We start from the raw sequence: 26,903 nt of genomic DNA on the forward strand, positions 1-26,903 counted from the left end.
TCTTGCGTGACGCACTGCGGGGCGCCAAACCAAGTGCACATGCTAAGCTGCATGTTAAACTAGACCAGCTTTCCTCTTTTGCAAAGTCTATAGAATGTAGACCCAGTTCTGAAATCTGGAGTACAAAAAAGATGACTGGAGAATGCAAGGGATAATGGAACTTGTACTTTTGTGAAACTGCTCGGTGTCAATTTCTGCATGACTTCCCGGTATGATAACGACAGGTTTGCTCATGGGCAACCGAGATTGGTCGCGCCTGGCATTTCATGGGTAGATCGATATAGCCAAAAGCAGGTAACAGCATCATGACACGCTTTACCCGGCCCTCTGGTTGAATAAAAAGAATCTACTCCTCATGATTGCTCCCTACTTAGTCTATACTAAAAAAAAAGTTGAAACAATTGAAACCCTTTCTCACTAATATTAGGCCCACCGTACCCCTCACGGAGGTCCCACTTGTCAGCCCAAAGATTTGACGAAAGAAGGTGTAGACCCACAAAATTGATAGAAGGAAAATATTTCCACCAAAATCCTAATACTTTTTACACCAAATACTTTTACCTACCCACCTTTGTACCCACTTGTTACTTTCCATTGTATAGAGATGAGGCAACCATGATTTTTGTTAAGACATCCTAAAATCTCTCCTTTTATTTTCTTATTGTTGTGAGCTGATTAATCCTCTTTTGTTTATCTTTCTTTTGTGTTGTGTGCTGGTTGATTGAGTGCCAAACCTTCGATTTGTGTTGTGCGCTGGTTGATCGAGAGCTTTTGTGCTCCGTTAGGTGCGCCGCTCCCACGTTCGACCGAGATTGGCTCACGGGCAGCCGTCACACTATCGCCGGGCCGCCTTCGCGAGCGCCCACTGCAACATACTGTCGTCGCGATGGCCGACTGTCCCAGGCAAGTGCCGACCTTCATCTTTGATTTTGGATTCATAAAATCAGCGGTGTGGATGCCACCCCCTCCTCCCATTGCACCTTTGGCCATGGTGCATGTTTTCTCCATGGCGTCCAGGAATTTGTCTAGCGATGTTTGTTTTTTATTTTGCTAACTGCCATCAAGATCGCTGAACTCAATCTTTGTTCTTTGTTTCATTAAATCAGGGCACTTTCATTAAATCAGGGCACTGTCAGGATCCACCTGTGTTTTCCATCAGATCCTGACCCCCAAGTTGCATGTTGTATCAAGGTATTTATTTTCTCCATGGCATAGGACATCAAGCAACATCGATCGTCTAGGGACTTTATTTAACAATATTTGTTTTTTAATTTGCTTGCATGCGTCAGGCGATGAATTGTTAGAGCACATATCGGCAAGCTTTTTAGCACCAATCTGCAGGGTATAATTTTTTTGGTGAAATTAGATGTGTAATTATATGTGCCCAAGCTGTTATCCATCATTCGTGGAGAAGTTCACTGCAGATGTGATGCTTGGTGAATCGGAATGTCGTGACCAGCCGGGGTCCAGAAATAGCAATTGAACTTGCTCTCGCTTTGGTGGAGCGTCTATATAGCAAAGAGAAGACGGAAAGAGAAGACGGAGGAGGTTGATGCACCTTTGGTAAGCTGTAAGTCATAAAACTCCTCTGTTTCTCTTTATTATGTTATTCCATCACGCAACAAATGATATTTTTAGTAATAGTTCGATGCAATCCAATTACTTTTAAACTATTTGACTTTAAACACGTGCCACAGGCACGTACATATCCACTAGTTATTGTAAAACTTATTTGCTTGCTTCTTATACTTTACGCAAAAAAAAAAGTGTCAACAATACTCCACGACATAGCAGCACTACAGTACTTTTCAGAAAAAGAAAAGAAAAAGGAATTGCCCTAAAAAGAAAAAAGGAATCATTTAACACATAAATGGCATGTTGTCTTCTTTCCAATATGACCAACCAGGCAACCACATGGGATTGAAATATAAAGACATCTTTGAACAAACATTTTAAAATGGCTAATTTACGGCCGGCCGTAAATCAGACTGGCTGTACAGCTGTTCAGAAAGTGAGTGTTGCATGCATGTGAGGGACAATAACAAAACCAACAGCGCATACATGCACATAATTTCGAAAATAAAAAATACTATAGTTTCAACACCGAGCATCGAAATCAAAATCCGATTGCACAGTTGTGTTTGTTTCAATAAAAGATTCAAAATAAGATCTCACACTACTATATTTTATTGATATAATGTTTTTGAGAGAAAATACTTTTTCGCGTATCCTAATTTGCTTATGATGTTTGCAAAAATTGCTCATGGGTTTACATAATGTTGCTTTTGCATGCCCGAGTTCAGTTAAGTGGATATTGATGTTCATATTGTGAAGATAGAATGCTTAGTATCAATAGTGGATAAGGGTAAACAATTTTATTAGGTAGATGAATGTAGATCGCATGATCAATAATAGACAACTTTAGGTTGATGATTGAGCATTTTGACTAATTGATTTTGGTTTTTTTTTCATTGTACATAAAGCAATTTATGTGTTTTGAAAATTATCGTCGGAATATATTCAAGTGGGGTCTTATTTTGAAGGTCTCCTCGAAAGAGATACATCTGTGCAATAGGATTTTGATTTTGATGCTCGATATTGAAACTATGATCATTTATATTTTGAAATTATGTGCATGCATGCGCTTTTTCTTTATCTCCTTGCCTGTCACATGCATGCACACATCACCGACAGGTGAGGCCGTACCACCGTTCTAATTTACTGCAGGCCTTAACGAAGTCATTACCTTAAAAAAAAGCTCATAATATATTGGTAGCAAAATTAACTGCGATAATTCACCTGGTATGACACGCCTCCATCCACAAATGTAAGGAATCGAGGGTTTTTTATGACAAATTATGGAGGGGGAGAAATAATTCTTCTACCCCTAATTATTAAGCATTGTGATTTATTTGAGCAATTAATCATATGTTAATTAAAGTATAATGTCTTTTCCTATGCACCTCCCTCACATGCACCTCCCCCTACTTTATCGTAATCTATAGCACCAGATTTATGAACATACATTAAATTATTATAAATTATTTGCCCGGAGCGACGCACGGACATTTTTGCTAGTAGTAATAAATAGAGGATGTACATTGAATATACAATCTCAACAAACACAGTCCTAAATCCACCTTTGCCCTGCCTCACATCGACCAAGTCATCGACAAGACTATCAGGTGCCAACTCTTTTGATTCATGGATTGCTACTCCGGCTATCATCAAATCAAAGAAGACCTCAAATCAAAGAAGATAAAGATATCTTTCTCCGCACCTTATGGAGCTTACTGCTATACTAAAATGACCTTCCAGTTGAAGAACGTGGGAGCCCCCATCAAATTTAACCAATAAAATTGTTTGTTTTTGTATGCTCGTTTTTCGTTCAATGAAGGAAGCCCATCGAATTCAGCCAATAAATTGTTTGTTTTTGTATGCTCTTTTTTTTTAAACAAAAGTTTTTGCATGCTCTTACAGCATTATTTTGAAGGATCCTTCTAATCTTTTTGCACATCTAGCACCTTCATCATTGTGCCATATCACTCATGAATTAAAAAAGGAATCTCTGGTCCCAAAATAAATTTATTTTGAACTGATTTTCGGATTGCAATACACCTCGACAAGTAAATTCCATAAGGGTATTGTACTCTAGACAGTACCACTAGCAGTATTTGGTGTTAAATGTGGCAGAATATTTAATAGCGTCACATTGGGGTACATACATTGCTTAACATAACACGTCGCAGCTAGCCTGGCGAAACATTACACTATGCTACTGTTTAGCTCTAGATTACTTGCATGTTCATACTGGCAAGTACTTCCACTTTCATAATAAATACACTGCTAAAAGGGTTTTAAACAAAGGATAAACCACAACACAGCTTGTAGAAAAGCAGGATATAACCATTCTCTTGTCGCCGACAGTTCCATCTTTATTAGACCTGCACAAAGATGTAGCATTATTGAGCATGTAGTTAAGTGCTATGACAGCATAAACCAACCAGTATTTGAAAGAAGAAAAAAAAAACATCTACAGGCATACCGCCATGTGTTTATCTACTCAAATGCACTTAAACGCCTTCAGAGACATGGAAGCAAGAGCACAGAACTGCCTTGTGGAACCATTGTTTCTCCCTAATAGGTGCTTTTGCATCCAACTAGCAGCAGGCTCAACTGAATTGCTTGTATTTCTCGCATGTTTTTGTCGCCAATCTAAGTGGTTGCTTTGCCAGGATCTGTTTACAAGAGGCAATTGGCATTAGAACCCAGAAACAAAAGTATCCTTTGTTAATCAACTCAGTTACTAGGGTGTTTACTTCAAAAGTATACTTCCGCTGTAAGATCTGTTTGTTTTGAAATTAATCTCATGATCTCAAATTAGACTTCAGCATAACCAATTGCCTCAAGGAACTTAGGGTACACACAACCTTATCATTCATATTGATTTTCTTTTTCGAAAGGATGGCAAAAGCTTTGCCGCAAGTTCTATCAGAAGAATAAAAATAAAACAAGAGCAGGCCCAGTTTTTCTAGTGGAAACCGGATCCAAAAACCACACAAGCAAGGGGGCATGTCGCACAAACCCCGCCACCAACTGGCCAACTAAGAACTCCACTTCACAACTTGCTCTAAATTAGAGCCAACTCGGTCTAAAGCACGACCCAACTAACAAATAGACTGCACAACTCGAAACCGACCGTTCAGGACATCGACACAGAACACACGCAATCACTCCACTCAACCCAAACCACAAACTGCCTAGGACCTGGACGTCGCTGAGCACAACTAAAAAGATCACAACAAAGTTGCTAGCTGAAGCGCTACCCAAAGCATGGTCATCATTGCCGAGCTCGCCGTCTGCCACAGCCAAGGAGCTCCGACTTCCATCCAAGAAAAGGCAACGGCAAACAACTAGAGAGGACAAAAAACAGCTGGAAGATGTAGAGGGCCTCCGGAAGGAGCCACTAAGCTGAGCGCCAATGAGCTTAGTGTGTGTGCCACTATAGCAAAAACTTAAATTACATAAGACTACATCTGAAAAACCCTCTGAAACACTTGAAAAACATTAGTCCAATAGACATAATCAAGTGTTTTCAGAGGGTACGAACGATTTCCAGTGGTCAGACTAAAACTATTTTTCTAAGGAAACTGTAAGGCTGTTGTCCTGAAGCAACTAATATATACAAGTATTTGCAAAAAGGTGTAGCAACAGTCTATTATAACAGTAAGTTGACATGAGAAGACAATATCATCCACATATAGAAGTCAAGATCTTCTTACCCTTTCACACCTTCATTTTTCAGAGGAGATGACTTGTCAGCTTCATTAGTTCTCCCATCCACTATATGCAATAATCAGTGTTCAAAAAGGCGCTACTAGGCGCTCGCCCAGGCGCGCTTATGCGCTAGGCGGAGGGGTGCCGCCTCGCCTAGGGGGGTAGGCGGAGGATAGGCGCCGCCGGGAGAAGGTGGGCCGCCGGCACGGCCAGGAGGCGGCAGGCGGAGGCAGGGATGGGCGCGGCGGAGGCAGGGGTGGGCGGCGGCGGCAGAGGAAGCAGGGGATGGGCGCCGGTGTAGGAGGAGGAAGCAGGGGACAGGCGGCGGCGGAGGAGGAGGAGGCAGGGGACGGGTGCTGGCGGAGGAGGAGGAGGCAGGGGACCGGCGGAGGAGGCAGGGGCGGGAGCGCGGCGGGGAGGAGGCAGGGGCGGGTGTGCGGTGGCGGTCTGGCGGAGGAGGCAGGGGCGGCGGCTTCGGTCGAGAGAGGTGTGAGGCGTCGGGAACGGGAGGAGTGAGGAGATAAAGGTGGGAGGTGGGCCATTGGGCTGGTTTTGGGCTGGTTTGATGGGTTTTTTGGGCTTTCTTTTCGACTCAAGATTTACTGGTTCTCTCTTTTTCTTTTCTTTAAGAGATACAAGATGTCTATTGCAAGATATATGTATGTATATGACACTGCCTAGAAAAAACCCTTGAAACGCCTAGTCCCGCCTAATCCCGCTTAGGCTCTAGGCGGTTGGTCACCGCCTAGATAGCGCCTAGCGCCTTTTTGAACATTGGCAATAATAAAGGTGGTCAGAGTCAACTTATGAAATGAGATTCATATTGGTTAGCAGTCAACTTATGACATGGGAATCATGGTTCCTAGGTTGGCATCCAGTGCAAAGGAGATATGGGGTGCCAATGAGTGGAAAGTAAATCACAACCATCTGATCAGCAGGCAGCGTCTTAGGGGGGACCACCTTGCCGGCACAAGTCATAATTTTTTTAGTTAATTTCACAAAACTATAACTATTACCCTTAACTATCAGGGAACATCATCTGGAACCAATTTCACAAAACTACAACTATTTGCAACGTTGGTTTCACAAATCCACAATTTTTGAATGGGCTCACATACCAGCCAACACAAATTTCGCGTGGAAGCAAACGACACGCATTTGTATTGTCAAACTCATCCTAAAAATTGTAGTTTCTCCATAGTTTGACACAAATAGCTGTAGTTTTGTTAATTTAACTCTTTTTTTTTAATACCACAGCGTAGGAAAGTGGTACATCCAAACCAGCAAACAACTTCCCAAACTGGTGGAATCATAAACTACAAAAAAAATATTTTCTAATATTAACAAATAAAATATGAAGCAAAAAAATAGCATACCTCTTTGTGAACCTGGCTTAGTATTCAACATTTGCCCATAATGCTGATAGCTTCAAAACAAGAAGAGTTTCAGAAAAAGAAATTTCAATATATACATCGGATGTACATAAAAACTGAAGTGAATATAAGTGAAGCCAATAGATGTCAAACCATTCGAGGTTTCCAGTGTCAATGCCTTTCCCAAAATGAACAACGCCATTGCTGTTCAGAATTGACGAAACATGTTCAACGATCTCCGCATGGGGCACCTATCAATAACATATCTGTTAGAAAAATAATAATTGAACCAATGTTCACGTTATTCCGTTGTGAAATGAGATATGTTCACTTGCAGCGTGGAGGTGGTTGCAAGCCACATAACAAACTTAAAAAAGAACAACTTTTATGACAAATAGTATGACGCAGCTGAACTCAAGATGCCGCTTAAAGAAATAAATCTACAAAAAAAAGGTTGTGAAGTCAGGAAGTCAAATTGATTTCATGCTACTGATTTGCTAGCTAGTCAATGGACCCAGTATAAGATAATATGGCGAAAACAGTGGTTCCTGCTAGCCTACACGGAAAAGGGCAAAAGGCCAAAAAATCACTATTTATCTTGTTATCTGTAAGAAAGCTCACATTGTACATTGTACAACGCAAGTGACACAAAAGAAATAAGAAAATATTTTTTTCTTCAAAAAGAGTAGTATGAAACTTGGTACACTAAACCATCATGTGAACAACAGTACAGTGCCAAGTGCCAACCACCACAGCATGTCATAATTTAGTGGTGATAGGCTGACAGCAACACCATGCTCTGGTAGGCAGTAGTGATCCTAACGGAGCTGGAAGTCCAGAATCATGTAGGTTTTATTCATTGTCTCCCACCACAAACAGGGCCAAAACTTGTCGTACCTTTCTGGTTTTCTCGATATATAGTATATTTGTCAGATGACCAAACAACCAAGTCTCCTAACTGACTCCTCCTGAATTGCTGATGTAAGTTCTTGACAGCACACAAAAGGTTGTCGACATTATTTATGTACATTTCCAATGGGGAATTATGAAAATCAACAGTATTATTTGTCTTACTAAACAATACAAGAAAACTAGAACAGATTCAAAACAATATAAAGGGCTGTAGGGCAGTAGGAGGCCAGCACATGTGCAGGGAGAATGTACAAAAATATATATGAGCCTTTCTAGGCTAGCTCCTAATGGATTGTAATGACGGGAATAATTAGTGTATTCCTCCAACCCTAGATGGGTGGGTATATATAGATCCTATACATGGGCCTCTAGATGGGCCTCTATACACATGGGCTCAATATACTCCAACACCCCCCCGCAGTCTGAACTACCGGCGCAGCGGTGTTCAAGACTGGACAACAAGAAAGCTAACACCCCCCGCAGTCTGAACAACCGACGCAGCGGTGTTCAAGACTGGACAAGATGAGAGTACAAGTAGAGCACAAAAGGGCTAAAACCCCCCGCAGCCACAACTAGCCACCGGCTACGTTGAGGCTGGATCGAAACTCCGAGAAGGTCGACGAGGGCAGCCCCTTCGTGAAGATATCAGCAAACTGGGAGGTAGTCGGGACATGGAGTACCCGAACATCGCCGATGGCAACTCTGTCGCGCACGAAGTGTAGGTCGATCTCCACGTGCTTCGTCCGCTGATGCTGGACGGGGTTGGTGGAGAGATACACGGCGCTGACGTTGTCGCAGTAGACGAGCGTGCTCTTGGCGAGCGGGCTGTGGAGCTCCGCTAAGAGCTGTCGCAGCCAGGACGCCTCCGCCACGCCGTTAGCGACAGCCCAGTACTCCGCCTCGGCACTGGAGCGGGAGACAACCGGCTGCCGCTTGGACGACCAGGAGACCAGGTTGCCGCCTAGGAAGACGGCGTAGCCGGAGGTGGAGCGACGAGTGTCCGGGCAGCCAGCCCAGTCAGCGTCGGTGTAGACTACCAGCTCAGCAGAGGACGAGCGATGAAGTACCAGGCCGAGGTCCACAGTGCCACGGACGTACCGGAGGAGACGCTTCAGCGCAGCAAGGTGTGACTCCCGGGGATCATGCATGTGGAGACAGACCTGCTGAACAGCGTAGGTGAGGTCCGGCCTGGTGAAGGTGAGGTACTGCAAAGCGCCAGCCAGACTCCGGTAGGCTGTAGGGTCAGTCACCGGATCACCCAGATCAGCAGACAGCTTCGCCTGAGTGTCGACTGGAGTGGAGCAGGGCTTGCAATCAGTCATCCCAGACCGCTCCAGAATATCGAGGGCGTACTGCCGTTGGTGCAGAAGGAGACCAGATGGGCGAGGCTCAACAGTGACGCCCAAGAAGTGGTGGAGCTGACCAAGATCCTTCATAGAGAACTCCTGCTGCAAAGAGGAGATGACACTCTGAAGCAACTGCTGACTGGAAGCTGTGAGCACAATGTCATCGACATATAGCAGCAGATATGCCGTCTCATCCCCACGGCGGTAGATGAAGAGAGACGTGTCAGACTTGGCCTCGGTGAACCCCAGTGTCAGCAAGAACGTGGCGAACCGAGAGTACCAAGCCCGTGGAGCCTGCTTCAGTCCATAGAGAGACTTGTTGAGCCGGCAGACCATATCCGGACGACTCGAGTCCACAAATCCCGCAGGCTGAGAGCAGTAAACGGTCTCTGACAAGGTGCCGTGAAGAAATGCATTCTTCACGTCCAGCTGGTGCACAGGCCAAGTGCGCGAGAGCGCAAGTGAGGGGACCGTGCGCACCGTAGCGGGCTTCACGACCGGGCTGAAAGTCTTATCATAGTCCACACCAGGCCGCTGAGTGAACCCCCGGAGAACCCAGCGAGCCTTGTAGCGCTCCAGTGTGCCGTCAGCCCGACGCTTATGCGTCCAGATCCACTTGCCAGTCACCACATTGCAACCAGACGGACGCGGCACGAGGTCCCACGTCTGGTTGGCAAGAAGAGCCGCGTACTCCTCTTCCATCGCGCGACGCCAGTGAGGATCCGCCAAGGCGTCGCGGACAGAGGAGGGTACCGAAGAGACCCGCGGCTCTCCCTCGGTGGCGGAGAGAGTCGCGGCCTGGGACGCCATCCGCCGAGTCACCATGGGATGGATATGTCGAGGATCCCGATGGATGACCGGCGGGTGGTACACCTCCGGCTCTGCTCGAGAGGGAGCCGGAGGAGGCGGCGGCGGCGACGGCTCCGGTGTCGGCGTCGCAGGAGCCTCCGGAGCAGGAGGCGGCGCAGGTGTCGACGCGGAACGACGCCGGTACACCTGCACCGGCTCAGCGTACCGCTGCGGCGCCGGGTTCGGCGCCGGACGACGCCGGTACACCTGCACCGGCTGAGCGTACCGCTCAGGTGCATGGGAAGGCACCGGGGCCGCGCGTGGCGCAGCAGAAGGCACCGGGTCCGTGCGCGGCACGACCGGAGGTCCGGGGGCCGCGCGTGGCTTGACCGCGGGCACCGGGGCCGCGCTCGGCGCAGCAGGGATCACCGGAAGTGGTGCCGGTGCGCCGGGAAAACATGCAGGAAAAGGACAGACAGGTAACGGTGGCTGAACCACCGGGTCAGTCGGAAACAGAGACGCCAGCTCGGGATCAGAAGAAGGTGTGGAGGAGGTGGAGTAGGGGAAATCCGACTCGTCGAAGACGACGTGTCGGGAGATCAGAACGCGGCGAGAGGTGAGGTCAAAGCATCGGTACCCCTTGTGGTCAGGGGAGTACCCGAGGAACACACAACGAGTCGAGCGGGGTGCCAGCTTGTGAGAAGCGGTGGCGGAGGTGTTAGGGTAACACGCACACCCGAAGACCCGAAGGTGGTCGTAGCGAGGAGGGGTACCGAAAAGAGCGTGGTGTGGAGTGGGAGCAGAAGAAGCAGTGGACGGAAGGCGGTTGAGCAGGTAGGTGGCGGTGTGGAGGCTCTCAGCCCAGAAGCGTGGGGGGAGAGAAGCCTGGATCAGAAGGGTGCGCACGATGTCGTTCGTCGTGCGAATCATCCGCTCAGCCTTGCCGTTCTGAGGAGAGGTGTACGGACAAGACATACGCAGTTGAACACCCCGAGACAGGAAGAAAGACCGGGAGGTGGAGTTATCGAACTCCCGCCCGTTGTCACACTGGACGGCCTTAACGGTGAGGCCGAACTGAGTGGACACCCAGGCAAAGAAGTGGAGGAGGGTGGGGAAGGTCTCAGACTTGGCGCGCAAAGGGAAAGTCCAAGAGTAATGAGAAAAATCATCAACAATGACTAGATAATATCTATAGCCAGACATGCTGAGTACAGGAGATGTCCGCAGGTCACAGTGAATGAGATCAAAGGCATGCGCAGCATGCGAAGAAGAAAAAGAAAACGGAAGTCTAACATGACGACCTAACTGGCACGCATGACAGAGGTGCTCAGGAGCCCTAGTACATGGAACATCGGTACTACGGCGGAGCTGAGCCAAAACGTCGCGGCCGGGGTGACCAAGCCGGCGGTGCCAGGTGGTGGAAGAAGGCGTCACGACAAAAGCAGAAGACGAAAAAGCCGAAGGCGAGGCAGCGGAAGCAGGAAGCCGAAGAGTGTAAAGGGGCCCCGGGCTGTCACATCGGAGGAGCGGACGCCGGGAAGCCGAATCCTTCATAGTAAGACCAGAAGAGTCAAATTCGATAGAACAGGAGTTGTCAGCAGTAAACTGGCGAATAGAAAGAAGGTTGTGAACCATTTGAGGAGCAACAAGAACAGTGGGAAGACGAGGAGCAGAACCCACGGCGGTGACAGGAAGGCAAGACCCATCACCAACCATGATAGAAGAAGGACAAGAGGGGTGTGGGGGTCGGACAGAAGAGAGGATACCAGCATCGGGGGTGGTGTGGAACGAGGCGCCCGAGTCGGCGATCCACTCGGTGCTGGTCGGCGGCGTCAGTCCCATGGTGCTGAAGGACTGTGCCAGAGCGGCCTGGTCCCACCCCCCAGGCCAGGTCGGCTGCTGGCTGGGCTGAGCGGGCGGGGTCCAGGACGGCGCGAAGAGTGGAGCAGCGCCAGTGAACATGGCCGCCGGCTGGAGCTGAGGACGGTGCCCCCCTCCCGGCCCCTGGAACGGCCACATCGAGATGCGCCCTGACCATGGGTTGCTGAAGGATGGCCAGGGCGTACCTCCAGCGGCAGTGGCAGGAGCGGGAGCCGGAGCCGGTGGTGGCGCGCCCCGACGGCCCCCACCGGTACCGGTGCCCCCAGAAGTAGGGCCACCAGTGCCACCACCACCACCACCCCGTCGCCGGCGACGTCCACGGCCCCCCCTCCTCTGGTCTGCCCGGCGGGAGCAGCACCAAGGAGGGAGGTAGCAGGAGCAGCGGAGGAGGCCGGTGGAGTAGCAACGAGCGCGGCGGGGGTGGGCGAGGACGATCCGGGCGCGAGACCCCTGGTGATCTCCTCGAGGGCGAGGTCATCCCGAACCTGCAGGAAGGTGGGGAAGGGCCTCTGGCGGGCGATCCAGCCCTTCAGGTGGTCGTAGGTGCTGCTCAGTCCCCGTAGGACATTGAGCACCAAGACCCGATCGGACACTGGATCCCCGAGGTCGTGAAGAGCATCGGCCATGCTCTTCATCCGCCGGCAGTACTCACCGACGGAGAGGTCCCCCTGCACGAAGGTGCGGAAGGTGGCGTCGAGCTGGAGAGCGCGGTATTCGGCGTTGCCGAGGAACTGCCCCTCGAGCGCCACCCAGGCCTGCCGCGCGGTGCCGCCGTGTGTCCTGACGAGGTCCTGAAGATCCAGGGAGATGGTCCCGAAGATCCAGGACAGGGCGACGCTGTCGAGGCGCAGCCACGTCACGTCACGCGCCTCGATCGGCAAGTCGACGAGGACGTGGTCATCGAGGGCGTAGCGGCGGAGGGTGAGGAGGATCTGGTCCCGCCAGCGGCCGTAGGAGGAGGACACGGGGTCGAGGAGTACAGAGACCAGAGCCCTGATGTTCTGGACGCCGGCCGCCTGGAGGTGGAGCTGGGCGACCATGGGGTCAGTCGGGTCGTACCGAGCTCCAGATCCAGCGTGCGTGGCCTGGTGGGAGGAGGAGGTGCCGTGCTCGGGGTCGACGGGCTGGCCGGAGGAGACGCGGAGGAAGCGCTCCGCCTCGGCGACCCGGAGGGCGAGGGCGTCAGCCGTGGCGCGCTCGCGCTCCCAGGCGAGGGCAGCCACGCGGACCCGCTCTTGGGCCGCTGAAGCTTCCGACTTGGCGGCGAGGAGTGCCGCAGCGAGAGCGGCGTCGGCCTGCTGACCACGGAAGGCGGCGGCGGAGAGCGGCGCATCCATGGGAGGCATCCCGAGCTCGGGCCACGAGGGACCGGCGGCGGCCGCGGCTGCTGCGGGCTGCTTGCCAGCAGTGATCGCGGCGCGGTGGGCGGCGGCATCACCCGCGCCCGCACCCGAGACGTCGTGAGCTGCGGCGGCGACGTCGGCGGGCCCACCCGCGCCTGCGCCTGCATCAGGGACGGCCTGGGCGGCGGCTGCGGTAGCGGCATCACCGATCTGGGCGGCGGCAGCGGCTGCAGGTCGACCCGCGCCTGCACCAGGGCCGGGCCCGACCTGGGCAGCAGCTGCAGCCCCGGCCTGGGCCCCTCCCGCGCCTGCGCCCGTGCCAGGGCCAGCCTGGGCGGCCAGCGCGGCGGCAGGGCGGCCCCAGGCAGCTATGGCGCGGCTCCAGGCGGCGGCTGGGGCTGGGGCGGCGGATCCGGCGGAGGGGAGGGCGGCGGCCGGGGCTAGGGCGGCGGATCCGGCGGTGGCGGCCTCGGGGGCGGCGGATCCGGCTGCCCCCAGGCCCCTGCCGGCGGCGGCGGCCCTGCCCTGCTCGGGATCGAGCAGGGCCAGGGAGGCGGCGGGCCGGGCTGGCCATGGTGCCGGCGCAGAGAGGGGGGAAGGAAGGGAAGAGAGGGAGGGGAAGTCGGAGAGGAGAGGAGGAGGAGGAGCCAGAGGCCGGCGGCCGGCCATGCTGGCCGGCGGCGGCGGCGCAACAGGGGAGCGGCGCCCTGGCGGCTGGAAAACAGAGGAAGGTGGAAAACCTAAGCTCTGATACCATAATGACGGAAATAATTAGTGTATTCCTCCAACCCTAGATGGGTGGGTATATATAGATCTTATACATGGGCCTCTAGATGGGCCTCTATACACATGGGCTCAATATACTCCAACAGATTGGTTTTAGGACTTCCTAACTTAAAAAGAGATCCTAAGGTTGCTAAGCCACCAAACAAGTTAACTAAAACTTCCATGGAAGTGGCTTACCAAACCCTGGCCAATAATGTCAAGTTTAACATGAATAAAAAGGTACAAAAAGTTCTCACTAGCCTCAGGCTGCGTGCTCATGGACGACAGCCAGCTGGGCAGAAGTCGGCGTTCGGACCTAGGCAGCGACCAGTGCTGGCAAGAAGTGACAAGGTTCTCGGCACAGATATGTTGCCTGGTCTCTAGAACCAAGTTAGAACAGGATCGACAAATCAGATCTTAGACATGAATTGTGGCTGTTTTATCCCCCTCAAATATATGCTGCAGAGACCTACTCATTTTTAAGCGTGTGTGTCATCTAAAAATTTGTTCTGTGTATCACACATACAAATAATGCAGAGTGGCAAGTAAGGACTAACTACACTTTCCTCCCATCTGAGAAGGGCAAAATCGTATTTTTCCATAGCCACTTGACAGTAGTACAACAGATTAATGACGATAGTAGTAGAGAGGTGTAGAGAAGATGTGTGTCACATCGAGCAGAGGTGATGAAAAGAAGAGAACCGGGAAAAAACATAACTGAGCTCTAAGATTCTTTTTTTTTCAAAATAGATCTCATGTGATCCAGCACCAGGGCATTGAGTGCCAGATTCAATACCAGGAAGGCAGGAACATGTGCCGAATAAAGCACTACAGTATAGGTCAAAATGGAACTAAAGAAATTCTCCAACATCTCTTACATACATGTTGTTTCAGTCAAGCTTGCTGGGTGACATAAGAATCCATTTGTAGCTGAACAGTTGTCATACACCATGACTTTTCAGGTTAGAGCTTCTTTCTATCCAATTTTTATTGAGATATCCATTGACAGTATGACATATATGGATGTAGTGACATGAGAGGGCCTTAAAAAAGAGCCAAGTCGAACAAATTGTGTCATCCCTAACACCATCATTTTTGCTACATCAGCTAGATACTATTCCCTCCAAACAATTTAATGATCTGCTACATGACCAACTATTCAACTTTTTGCTCGTATTGCATTCATGTTAGCTCCCGCCTTAAGAATATAGTAGCAGCATATGTGTAAATTAAAATTGCTACTTGCTAGGGTAACTTGTATGCACTCCTGCCTTGAAATTAGCCCAATCTTAGAAGAATACTATTATATCTTCATCCTCAGATCACATTTAAGGATGGTTCTACAAAACATTTCACTTGCACAAAAAGAACAACCTGCATTCCAAATGGGTGCCTATGTTCTTCTCTATACATATATTCTAAGATTCCTAGGTACCAAATAATATAATCTATTGGTCCAAATGGATCATCAAGTTTTCCATTTTGTAAGGAATATTCCCATACATTTCGAACTACTGTATACTATAATCAAACCCCAGGGATTATCTGCTAAATTTATCACATGTATTCAAAATTGATCTGTAACTTTTAGAATTGTTTCTGTGCACTTTCAATTCTACGTTTTCCATATTTCATAAAGTCATAGTTGCAACCTCAAATTATGAATATGATCTTAAACTATTTTGGTTCATTTTTTCATGGCTGGCAGAAAAGTGTACATATATAATCGAAAAGGATACTCTTATATTGATTAAGACAATTACATTTTTTATAAACTATTCTACTATCAAATAGAAGAAATATATATATAATGAAAAAAATCAAAAAGTACCAATAGCCAACATGGATTCACATGAAAATGGAGAAAAACAGTTGCTAGCTGCATGGGTGGATGACTAGTTCTTCCAGGGGGCTAAAGACTGGTCAACATAATGCAGGAATCTCTCCTACTGTTTCCATATCACCAAAAAGAAAGGGGAAAAAACATGATCGACATAGAACACAGCTTTCTAAAGTACTGTACTAGATAAACCAAGTGAACATCATACAAAACATGTGAAGAATATGGAATTTGGCAAACAAAACCCACGACCACGAGTATCAAAAGAGGGGGAAATCATTTAGAAAGTACCCGAGGACGAGTCTGAATGTATCTCTCAAGAGCTTCACCAGCTTTGCGAACAGTACCAACTAGCGCATGTGCTGTAAGTAGGACTTCCTTTCTGGCTTTCAGCGTCTTAAGCACCTTGCCATTTTTCCCCTCTTTAACCATAGCTAACTCCTCATGATGTAGGGCATCAAGAGCCACATCGATGCGGCCTTTAACAATATCGAATCCATTAAGAGAAACCTCATGTGCTGTAAGAAGGGCTTCACCTGCAGCCTTTTTCACACTAGTACATAATGCATGTGCATCAAGCAATTTTTCCCTCTCGTCTTTCAGCATCTTAAGCGCCTTGCCATTTTTGCCCTCTTTAACCATAGCTAACACCTCACAATGTACGGTGTCAAGACGTTCACCAACGTGGATTTTAGCAACGTCAAGCCCGTTCTGCTGAGAAACCTCGGCAGTGCTCTTATTAGGGCTGTCACGGAGCTGCTTCTGAGAGGCCAGGAGCAAAATTGCCGCCTCAACAAGCTTCTGGTCGTCAATGTATTTTGACACCACATCAATGATGTTATCTGTGTGTTTGGCAATTAATCTAACCGTGTCCAAAAACATCTTCTGCTTGCAAACAAAGAAAGCGGTAAGTTAGCTAGCAGGCTTCCTTCACTCCCCAAAGTAAGTATGTATAATACATACTGCTAGAAAAACTCTTTAATAAGACAAGATGAATGAAAAGAACAAATGAAAGTATGAAACAGTGAGGGCAATGGCATATGAAGTGGAAGTAAGTGGGCTGGAAGAAGTAGATGGCAGGAAGGAACAGGGAACGAACCATCTCAGGCAGAGCGAGGAGAAAGATGAGGTTTTGGACAGGGTGTCCGTGGTCCCAATGGTCTTCAAGGTACTTATGCATGCTGGCATTCTCGACGGCGACGTTGAGGGGGAGGAGGTTCTCGATGACGAGGTCGCCCTTGGTGGGGATATTGGCAGACGCGCCGTAGCGGAAGAGGAGGTTGAGCATTGGGACGCTGAAGGTCTCGGCGGCCATGTGGAGAGGCGTGAAGCCGTAGCTGTGGCGGGCGTTGGGGTCGGCGCGGCAGTAGGCCAGCGGAACACCGCCCTCGAGCGCCACCTTGGCGCAGCGCAGGGCGTTGGAGGAGACCATGGTGCAGAGGATCTCCGGGTAAAGCAAGCGGCCGGGGCCCATGAATTGCGACCGGCCGGCGTGGAGATCCAAGAACTTGTCGGCGTTGTCCTCGGCCACGATGGCGCGTAGCAAAGGGGCCACGAGAGATAAGTATCTCTGGAACATATACTGCGCAGCAATAATACAAAATCAGCAGGAGAGGAGAGGATCATCAAGAGGAATTAAGCGGACGAAGAAGAAAAAGCAAGTCTATCTATTGATCGTATCGGTCACGAATGAAAGAAACTGGGGAGAGATGAGAGCGGAAATCAATGGATCTGCACGTACCTGCTGCTGTTCCTCATGATAGGCCGCAACCTCAGGGCTCGGATTGCCGCGCATGAGGTCCACAAACTCCTTCCATGATCTGTCCTCTCTCTTCCTGAGGGTGGGACGGGGGAGGAGGAAAAGGGGGAGGACGAGTTCCTCGGCCCTGTTCGCTTGTCTTTTTCCGGTTTATTTCGATTTGTTTTGGCTTATTTCTTCTCACATGGTACTATTAAATCAGCCGAAATCAGCCGGCTTTCAAACCAGCCGAACAACCCCTCCACTTCCATGATCATGGCCGCCGCGCTCAAAACCTAGATCGGTCGATCCCCTTTCCTCTTGCTCCTAATGACCTTGATTTATATTTTTCGCGACATCCCATCTGTTTCTTGAGTCCGTCGGATCGGGTGGGGTGGATCACGGCCCTCCGAAATTGGCTTTCCCTCCTGGCGTTGTGACAGGCCCATGCTGGTAAATAAAAGAAAAAAGTCTGTCTGTAGTCCCTTAACTATTATTGAGTGTATAATTTGATCCCTAATTTTAAAATCAGACACGGTCCTCCAACTATTGAAACTGTTCACATTTGGTCCTCAGATAATTTTGACAGTGCAGTAGATCCACATGGCAGTGGGACCCACGTATCAGTCCGTTGGTAGCTCCTCAACTAGCACAGGAGTTCATGTTTGCCCCTTAAACTCAAAAACCGTCCTTTCAGCAGTAACTTTAAATGGACCGTAAATGTTAGCAAATGTTTAGTCTAACTAGTTGGGTGCATGTGCGTTGCTACGAAATCTATTTCTACTACTAAAAAGAAGCTAAGGGTGACGTTCCTTTGTTCTACATCATCCCCCTCTTCTTTTGGTTAAGCCTCTCCAGCAGTCGTGATTCACTCATTTGAATTCCTTGTGCGATCCACCGCTCCCTGGCGCCCACCCGCAATTCTCGCCACCACCCTGTACGGGGGTATTTAACTTTTTACCATTATACCGGATGGTACCTCTCCAAATAGCATTATTAGTTTTGCCACTAGAATTGGCATAGGAGAGATAAAATCGATATAATTTTAACACTTTTGATTGTGTGGATGCCACCACATCGGTCCAGCAAGGATCGTCAGCACTGGTCGGCCTGCAAAGGGGGCGGAGCGGGGTGCTCCTGATGCTGATCCGCTGCCCCATTTCATCAAAGACAGGGTCAAGTGTCAACCCGCCCCTCCTTCCATTTGGCCAGAGATGATCCGTGGAGCACCACGGATTGAACCTCCCTAGCTAGCTGGCTAGTCTAGCAAGTCATAGTGCACATGCAAAAACAAAACTTAACAGAGCGGGAGGGCTAATGGCTGATTAACTCTCAGCACTAGCGACCTCTTTGATGCATGCATATACTTGCTCAATGATTAAACAACAGAGAAATTGCAAGGAGTAGGAATCGCTCACAGAACCAGGCTGCGGCAAGAAGCATTTAAGAGTGGAGGTTCGACCCTAGGGTCTCCGGGGATCAATAGGATAATGACCCTGCCGCTCCTCTTTTTCTTAGGGTCAGTCCGCTTTCATCCATCCGCTGATTTGAGGAGCGGGGCGACGTTGGAAAAGGTTTGACCCGGTCCCCTTGCAGCCCGAAGCACTGGCATGCAGGCCGAGGGGAACCCGCAGTCTAAATGCCCAGCGCCCCAGCTCGCCCAAATCCAGCCCACTCCAGTGGCGCTGCTCGTGGCGCTCATCCGGGCGTCGAGCTCACCGGCGAGCGACTCATGCAGGGCGCGGAGGATCTGGGTGTTGAGGTAGAGCAGGAGCAGCGCGTCGAGGATCGCACGGGGTCCTGCTCGAACTGCAGGACGGGGGCGAATGGCTGCATCTCGATGTTCACCTTCTCGCGCTCCACGGTGAACTTGGAGCAGAGCAGAGCACCATGGCCTGGCTCTGCGCGGACGCCACCCACGACCTCTGACTCGCCGACGCCGCAGACTTCGCGCGCGTGCCCTGCTCCAGCAGCCGGTCCACGATGTCGTCTTCACCTGCTCCCAGACGCACCGCCTCGCCTCCGCGCTCGCCTCCCTCGGCATCTCCCGCGGCGACGTCGTAAGCCGCACTGCGCGTGGCGTGGGAGCCGGAGCCTTGATTTGGTAAGGCAAATCACTGATCTGGCGATTGGATTCGATCTTTGTAGGTGTCCGCGCTGCTGCCCAACGTGTCGGCCAAGACCGGCGACGACGCTCGCTGCCACACCAATCGCTTCTCGCTCCCTCCCTCTTATCTCCTCTAGCAGACATGGCCCGACATCCTCAAGACCAAGTGGACCCAGGACAACGGCGGCGTGCTGTTAGCAGAAGCAGAGGATCGGATAGAGAGAATTGAGATCGGGAGGAAACATTTGGGATTGAGGACAGCTTGAACGATATGTTCAGAGTTTCTGTTACATCATCTCTTCTTCCTCACGACTCTCTCCCTTTTTAACAACTCTGCCAGACGCAGCTGGCAATCGCGCTGTCAGACAGCAAGTCTCTCACGCTAGCACTTTGGGCTACTTCCACTCCGGCCCGTGTACACGAACATTGGGCTTCCTTGTACGCGTTCCTCGGCGTGGCACGTCTTCAGCTTCAGGCGGTGTAGGAGTAGCAGTACTGACATCCCCCCTTGTAAAGGGCCTGCTTGTTCCAGAGCAGGCGCTCGTGGAAATTGTTGTTTCAAGCGATCTAGATTCTCCCATGTTGCCAAGGAAACCGGCATGCTGGACCATTTCACCAAGACCTCCGGAATGGGATGATCACCAGGAGCAAGCCTGATCTGCAAGATGCGTTCAGGTATCTGAAATGCAGCAGTATCATCAGGAAGACTCACCGACACAGGATGAGAAGCAGGTACAACTTTCTTCAATTGAGACACGTGGAACACCGGGTGGATCGTGGTAGAAGATAGTAACTGCAAGCGATATGCAACAGCGCCAATGCGCTCCAGAATAGTGTAAGGGCCGAAAAACTTGAAGGCCAGCTTTTGATTGGATCGTGGAGCCAAAGATGCCTGGACATAAGGTTGAAGCTTCAAATAGACAGATTCACCAACTGCAAAAACCCGTTCTGAATGATGCTTATCAGCTTGGGATTTCATGCGCTGTTGGGCACGGAGCAAATGCTGCTTGATCAGTTGTTCCATAGTCTGACGCTGGGACATCCAGTCAGACAACTCGGTAACAGGGGAAGCATTAGCAGACTCAAGGCCAAAGTGGCGAGGATGATACCCGTATAATGCTTCGAACGGAGTCATGTTCAAGGCAGAATGGCAGCTCGTGTTATACCAATATTCAGCTAATTGCAGCCATTGACCCCACTGAGAAGGACAAGAGTGTACGAAACAGCGAAGAAAAGTTTCAAGACACTGGTTGACTCTCTCAGATTGGCCATTCGTCTGAGGATGGTACGCGGAGCTCATGTTAAGAGTGACTCCAGCGAACTTAAAGAGATGGCGCCAAAAATTACTTGTAAAAACTTTGTCACGATCACTAACTATTGTCGATGGTAATCCATGAAGTCGATAAATCTCAGAGAAGAAAAGTTCGGCAACACTTACTGCAGTGAATGGGTGACTCAATCCCAAGAAATGACTATACTTGCTGAATTTGTCGACAACCACCAATTTGCAGTTCCATTTTCCTGATCGCGGAAGCCCTTCAATGAAATCCATGGTGATGATTTGCCATGCTCCAGATGGTACCGGTAAGGGCTGTAGAAGGCCAGGATACCTAGAACGATCCGGCTTTGCCTGCTGACAGATAGTACCCCCAGCAACAAATGTCTGAACCGTCTTCTTAAGACCCGGCCAAGCGAAAAATTGTTTGAGTTTCCTCAGGGTCACAGGAATGCCAGAGTGGCCACCTAAGGGGGTAGAGTGGAGGGCAACTATGACCTTGTGTTGGAGTGAAACATTAGTGCCTAACCATATTCTATTCTTGTAACGTAGGACACCATGAACCAATGTAAAATGGGGGAACGACATCAGATTTGACTGACAGCTTGGTGATCAAGTCAGAGGCCACAGGATCAGACTGATAGCCAAGGACCACCTCTTCCAACCATTGAGGTGTGCAAGAAGTTACTGTCATGCAGTCAGATGTGGGGTGAGGTCTCCTGGACAGTGCATCAGCAACACTATTATCCACTCCCTTTTTGTATACAATTCTGTAAGAGAGACCCAATAACTTGGTGAATACCTTTTGTTGCCAAACTGTGTGCAGCCTTTGCTCATTCAGATGAACTAATGCTTGTTGGTCAGTGTAAATGATAAACTCAGATTGTTGCAAATACATTCTCCATTGCTCAATGGCAAGCAAAATGGCCAAGTACTCTTTTTCATAGGCTGAGAGAGCTTGATTTCTGACACCAAGAGGCTTGCTGATAAATGCCAAGGGGTCTCCATTCTGAAGCAGTACTGCTCCCACTCCATCCTTGGAAGCATTTGTTTCCAGACAAAATTGTTGTGTGAAGTCAGGAACTGCTAACACTGGTGCTGAGGACAAGGCCTGGTTGAGCAGTTCAAAGGATGTGGTATGCTCCACTGTCCAGACAAACAAAGTGTTCTTCCTGAGCAGATCAGTGAGAGGTTTAGCAATAATTGCAAAGTGCCTAACATACTTTCTGTAATATCCAGTTAGGCCAAGGAAGCTTCTGAGTTGTTTCACATTTTCAGGAATGGGCCAAGTCACAATGGCTTCTACTTTCTTGGGGTCAGTGGCAACACCCTTGTCAGAAATGATATGACCCAAATAAGAGATTTGCTGTTGTGCAAAAGTGCACTTAGACATTTTCACATACCACTTGTCTTGCCATAACAATGTCAACACTTGTCTGATGTGCTGAACATGATCCTCAAATGTAGCAATATAGATTAGTATGTCATCGAAAAAGACAAGGACACATTTCCTTAACAGTGGTGATAATGTCACATTCATTGCTCCTTGAAATGTACCTGGTGCTCCACACAATCCAAAGGCCATGACTCGAAATTCATAGTGGCCAAAGTGAGTCTGGAATGATGTTTTATGCTCCTCCCCAGGTTTCAATCTGATCTGATGGTATCCTGCATTCAGGTCCAAGGTTGTAAACCAACATGCCTGAGCCAACTCATCCATCAATTGATCAAACACTGGTATAGGAAAACGGCACTTAAGAGTAAGGGCATTTAGATACCGATAATCTACACAAAACCTCCAGGACCCATCCTTCTTCCTTACTAGCAACACTGGAGAAGAGAAAGCACTAACACTTGGCTGAATGAGACCCTTAGCCAACATTTCTGCCACCTGATTTTCAATTTCTGTCTTGAGGGAGGGTGGATATCTATATGGACGTACATACACAGGTTTAGCACCAGCAATGAGAGGAATAACATGATCACAGTGTCGAGGAGGTGGAAGCTCAGAAGGAGGAGAAAACAAGCTCTCAAACTCCTGCAACAGGGAAGCAATAGGAGCAGGTAATTGACTACTAGGATGTGGGGAGGCAGATGTGGATGAGGAGGTGTAGTAAAGCTCACTAATGTGGACTAGCAGTTCTGAAGGCAGATCATCCAATAGACCCTGAATGAACACCTGAGACCCTTTATAAGGAATAGACAGCCATTTAAATTTCCAGTGAACCTTCGTTGGACTGAATGCTTCCAACCAATCCATGCCTATAATCAGATCATAATGAGGCAATGGCGAGATCTTGAGATCAGCAGAAAATTGAAATCCCCCCATAGACCACTGAGCACTCCTAACAAAGGAAGAGCAAGTTAATTTTTCCCCATTAGCAACCTGGACAAGCATAGGAGAATCCACTGGGCTGACTGCAGCCAACAAGTTAGCAATCTTCGGACTCAGAAAGGAATGTGAACTGCCAGAATCAATGAGAACCAACAACTCATGGCCTTGAAGAGAACCTGCCAATCTCATGGTACGAGGGCCCTCTGATCTCGAAGCAGCATGGACAGAAAGAGTGAGAAAAAGCTGATGCTGAAAGGAAGACTGGGAGTGCACTGAGTCTGTATCATCAAGTTCCTCCAGATTGAACAAATCCAGGACCTCTTGCATAACGTGCAGCTGAATAGTAGCAGAACACACATGATCACGACTCCATTTCTCAGCACATTTGATGCAGAGCCCTTTAGCTCTTCTGAAGGCACGAAGAGCACGCAATTTCTCCTTGGCAGACTTGCCATCACAGAGCTTGATGGAAAGAGTGAGAAAATGCATAGTGGCGAACTTGACGCGCATGCTAGACTCGAATGTAAACATCTCAAAGTAGTTCTCGCATCGAGAAACCCACAATTTCGGGTTCTCTCCATCGAAGGAAGGAAAATGAACCTTAGGAATGCGACTTGATCTCGTACCACCAATATGAAGAGAACTCGATCTAGCTCCCCAAGTAGAAGGCTGATGAATTATGCACGGTAAAGGAGGTGGAGGAGGAATTGACTCACCCTTGACCGGGAGAGGGGTGAGGGTGGTGACAACCCCGTACCCATCCGCCCGGTGAATGTCTGCGACGTGGTGCCCATTGGGCCGGCTGGCAGGATCTCCGGCAGGAAGGCGCGCCGGCGCCAGCTCGAACTGGGAAAGAAGGCCAGTGTGGCCGACCTCGCGCTCGCGGACGGAGCGGCCCCAGTGCTTGGTGAGTTTGCCGACCTCCAACTTGAGATCGTCAACCAGGCCGTCGATACTCGGCCGCCATTCATCCAGGGAGGCGGCGATGGACTCGATTTTGGAGATGCGCTCATCCTTCTGGGTCTCGAACTCGGCGAACTTCTGGTCCCAACCGGTGGCGGCTTCATTGAAGCGCTTGTCCAGGAGAGCGGTTTGTTCGGCGAATTGCTTTTGGATCTCGTCGAGGATCGACTTGGTGTCGGGATTCATGGCGCCCTGCCTCTTCTGCAGACGGGTGAAGTGGCTGTGTTGAGGAAAGGAATCCAGGACTCCATGATTGTCTCTGATACTAGATATGTTATCAGAAGCAGAGGATCAGATAGAGAGAATTGAGATCGAGAGGAAGCAATTGGGATTGAGGAGGACAGCTTGAACGATATATTCAGAGTTTTTGTTACATCATCTCTTCTTCTTCCTCAAGACTCTCACCCTTTTTAACAACTCCGCCAGACGCAGCTGGCAATCGCGCTGTCAAACAGCTAAGTCTCTCACGCTAGCACTTTGGGCTACTTCCACTCCGGCCCATGTACACGAGCATTGGGCTTCCTTGTACGCGTTCCTCGGCGCGGCACGTCTTCAGCTTCAGGCGGTGTAGGAGTAGCAGTACTGACACGTGCTCCCCCTGCACCGCAAGATCGCGGCGGGGCTCATCGCGGGCGGCGTCGGCGCGGCCGTCGACAACCCGGCCGACGTGGCCATGGTGCGGATGCAGGCGGACGGGCGCCTGCCCCTCGCCGAGCGCCGCAACTACCGCAGCGTCGGGGACGCCATCGGCGGAATGGCGCACGACGAGGGCGTCCGCAGCCTGTGGCGTGGCTCGTCGCTCGCCGCCCCGGTCGTCCTTCTCGGCGGCGCCGTGCTCAACACAACTCAACACTGAGAGTGTGTTCCTACCATACGTCCAACTCTGTCTGTTGCCGTCCGACCAAGCTGCTCCCACCTCCGTTCATCTCCCTCTGCTCTAGCTTTCACCAATTCAGATGCTAGGGAGATCGATCCAGCAGGGAAACTTGCAATTCGATTGCCAAGGAGCTCGATTCGCTGGCTAATTTTATCTCTCTGTGCTAGTTCGATTGATTTGTGAGGAAGATTTTCATTGCATAGGGACAGGTAGCGGCAGCCGGCGAGGTGGGCCTCAAGCCTGTCCAGCGCGCCGAACAGCTCGCTCCCGCGGAGGAGGCGCAATGCGCGCTCGAGGGCGCCTCGGCGGAGCTCAGCATCGCCCTCGTCAGCATGGCCGCGGCCCGCCACCTCGCACTCCGGGGCGTCGCGGAGCAGAGGAGCAGAGGAGAGGGGAAGGAAGGAGAAGAAAGAGTGGAACCGGGTTGGGTCCGGGCACGCGGGCCGGACAAATCGAGTCCGGGACCAGCTTTGGACATCTGCTGACTTGGAGCCGAGCTGGAGTCACACGCTGGCAGCCACGTGAGCGAAAATGATAAAAATGTAACGATTTTCTCTCTCCTATGTTGATTTCGTAGTGCCAAAAACAAAAATGCTATTTTAGGAGGTACCATCTGGCAGATCGACCACTCTTAGAGGTACAATTTCCCTAAATCCATGCAGAGCTTCTGAGAAACCATGAGTTGGATTAGGTTGTAGAGAAATTATGAAATAGTGTAATACGTCAAATATTAAAATTCATTACCATCTCCGAATCCAAAGCATGTGGTTATTATCATTATGTGAGTCCAAGGTTAGGCTAATTAACATTGTGACACATCCTGTTGCAATTTGGGTCGTTGCTACTGATGGGGTAGAAAACAAATTTTCCACTCATTGTTCTCAGTTTCAGATATGCTTGTTCTCCATGTTATTCAGTGCCCTTTCTTAGTGATTTCTTAAAAGAAGGGTTTCCAGCAATGGTGAAAAGGAGAGAAGTAACCTAAAACTTGCATAGCTTTGTCTGCTAACCTTTCTTGTTTCTATTGAACAGAAGCTTAGATATCCATATGACTACATTATACAATGAGCATGCTAACGAACAAATCACTGTCAATTAACTCACAGATAAGGTGGTGGTGATGCCATTCAACTTGCTATCAATAGGATTTGTGCTTCTATGCTTAGAGGATGAGGAGCAAGATCAATAAGAATATGCAGGTTCTCCAAAGCCTGATAGTGAACTCTAACAATGTCTGTGGAAAATGAGAAGGGCAACAAGCTAAGGGCAGTTCAGTCCTGTTCGTGTTGGGTTTGAATTGCATCCGAATTACCTGAAGCTTCAAATGCTGGTGAGCAAATTATATGTTTCTGTAATCTGTATGATGCAATTACATCTGTCTAATGGAAAAACTAAGAACAGATTGTTTGCTACCAATTATCCCAGGTTCACAGATCGATACTCTTTAATTTGTTCTTGAAATTTGACAGCTTAAACTTCCAGGTAAAAGGATGAACTGCTGTTCGCACTGCTGGAGACTTGTACGGTCATCGGCGATGCCGTGCTCACCCTGCAGTCTTCAGGTTGGACCCTCTCCGTCTTCGATTTGGATGATTTGTCTCCATGCCGTTCTATTTGTTTTTTATGCCATATATGTGTTCTTCTGATCCATTTGCAGTGTATTCTGCGTTACCTAGGCTCGAGTTGTTGATAGAAAAGGAGCAGCACAAATGTAGGTTAAATCCTTTCTTCTTGCGTCAGTAGTATGCATTTGGTTTCTATGCATAAGTGCAATAGGCCTCTACAATATCATCCATTGGGACCACCATGTCTATCGAGCCCCTCTTGCGAGCTCTCGTGAGTCCTCTCGCCATACTAGCTACATGTATCAATTCCTCAAGAAGACTCAAACTGGTGGCTGGAGGTTAGTGGGTGGAATCCTTCTATGTGTAACAGGCACAGATACGCTATGCTACCGTTTCTTACTGTTTGGTTGTGGCCCTGTTTGAATTGAAATATCAGCAGGCTTATTGTTGAAACTTTTAGGCTCTGAAGCTTTGTATGCAGATCTTGGATACTTCTCGCAATCATCAATTCAGGTA

At 49.4% G+C, this 26,903-nt stretch overlaps 2 protein-coding genes and 2 long non-coding RNA genes across 5 annotated transcripts; 1 reads left to right on the forward strand and 3 right to left on the reverse strand.

The window, feature by feature from the left end:
• Positions 1-3,569: 3,569 nt before the first annotated feature.
• Positions 3,570-4,189, reverse strand: LOC120661816. Its single transcript, XR_005670093.1, has 2 exons — positions 4,046-4,189; positions 3,570-3,944 (listed from the first exon to the last, which is right to left on the reverse strand). It is a non-coding gene; the product is annotated as an uncharacterized LOC120661816 (long non-coding RNA).
• On the reverse strand, positions 4,190-17,405 carry LOC120662906 (the record flags this gene model as incomplete). Its single annotated transcript, XM_039941958.1, has 7 exons — positions 17,268-17,405; positions 16,626-17,108; positions 15,818-16,411; positions 6,804-6,901; positions 6,654-6,703; positions 5,283-5,343; positions 4,190-4,238 (listed from the first exon to the last, which is right to left on the reverse strand). Coding segments are annotated over exons 1-7 (1,389 nt in total), but the record flags the coding sequence as incomplete, so codon positions are not given.
• A 2,191-nt stretch (positions 17,406-19,596) lies between these two features.
• LOC120661815 lies at positions 19,597-24,326 on the reverse strand. Of its 2 annotated transcripts, none has more exons than XM_039940778.1 (2): positions 23,699-24,326; positions 19,597-20,029 (listed from the first exon to the last, which is right to left on the reverse strand). In XM_039940778.1, the coding sequence occupies exons 1-2, from the start codon at positions 24,129-24,131 to the stop codon at positions 20,010-20,012; spliced, it is 453 nt and encodes a 150-aa protein (XP_039796712.1). In that variant the 5' UTR covers positions 24,132-24,326; the 3' UTR covers positions 19,597-20,009. The 2 variants fall into 2 exon arrangements, with proteins under 2 accessions (XP_039796712.1, XP_039796713.1); XM_039940779.1 differs by having other exon boundaries at positions 19,597-20,050.
• Positions 24,327-24,690: 364 nt separating this feature from the next.
• LOC120661817 lies at positions 24,691-26,903 on the forward strand. The gene is made up of 4 exons (XR_005670094.1): positions 24,691-25,364; positions 25,929-26,152; positions 26,292-26,384; positions 26,480-26,903. It is a non-coding gene; the product is annotated as an uncharacterized LOC120661817 (long non-coding RNA).

This window comes from Panicum virgatum, chromosome 2N (genome assembly GCF_016808335.1).
Source record: "Panicum virgatum strain AP13 chromosome 2N, P.virgatum_v5, whole genome shotgun sequence".
Classification (NCBI taxonomy): domain Eukaryota; kingdom Viridiplantae; phylum Streptophyta; class Magnoliopsida; order Poales; family Poaceae; genus Panicum; species Panicum virgatum.

Coding starts and splice junctions, on each gene's coding strand:
- LOC120661815 (XM_039940778.1), bottom strand. CDS start 24,131: ATGAATCCCGACACCAAGTCGATCCTCGACGAGATCCAAAAGCAATTC. Junction 20,030..23,698: donor CACCCCTCTCCCGGTCAAGG/GTGAGTCAATTC, acceptor CGCATCTTGCAG/ATCAGGCTTGCTCCTGGTGA.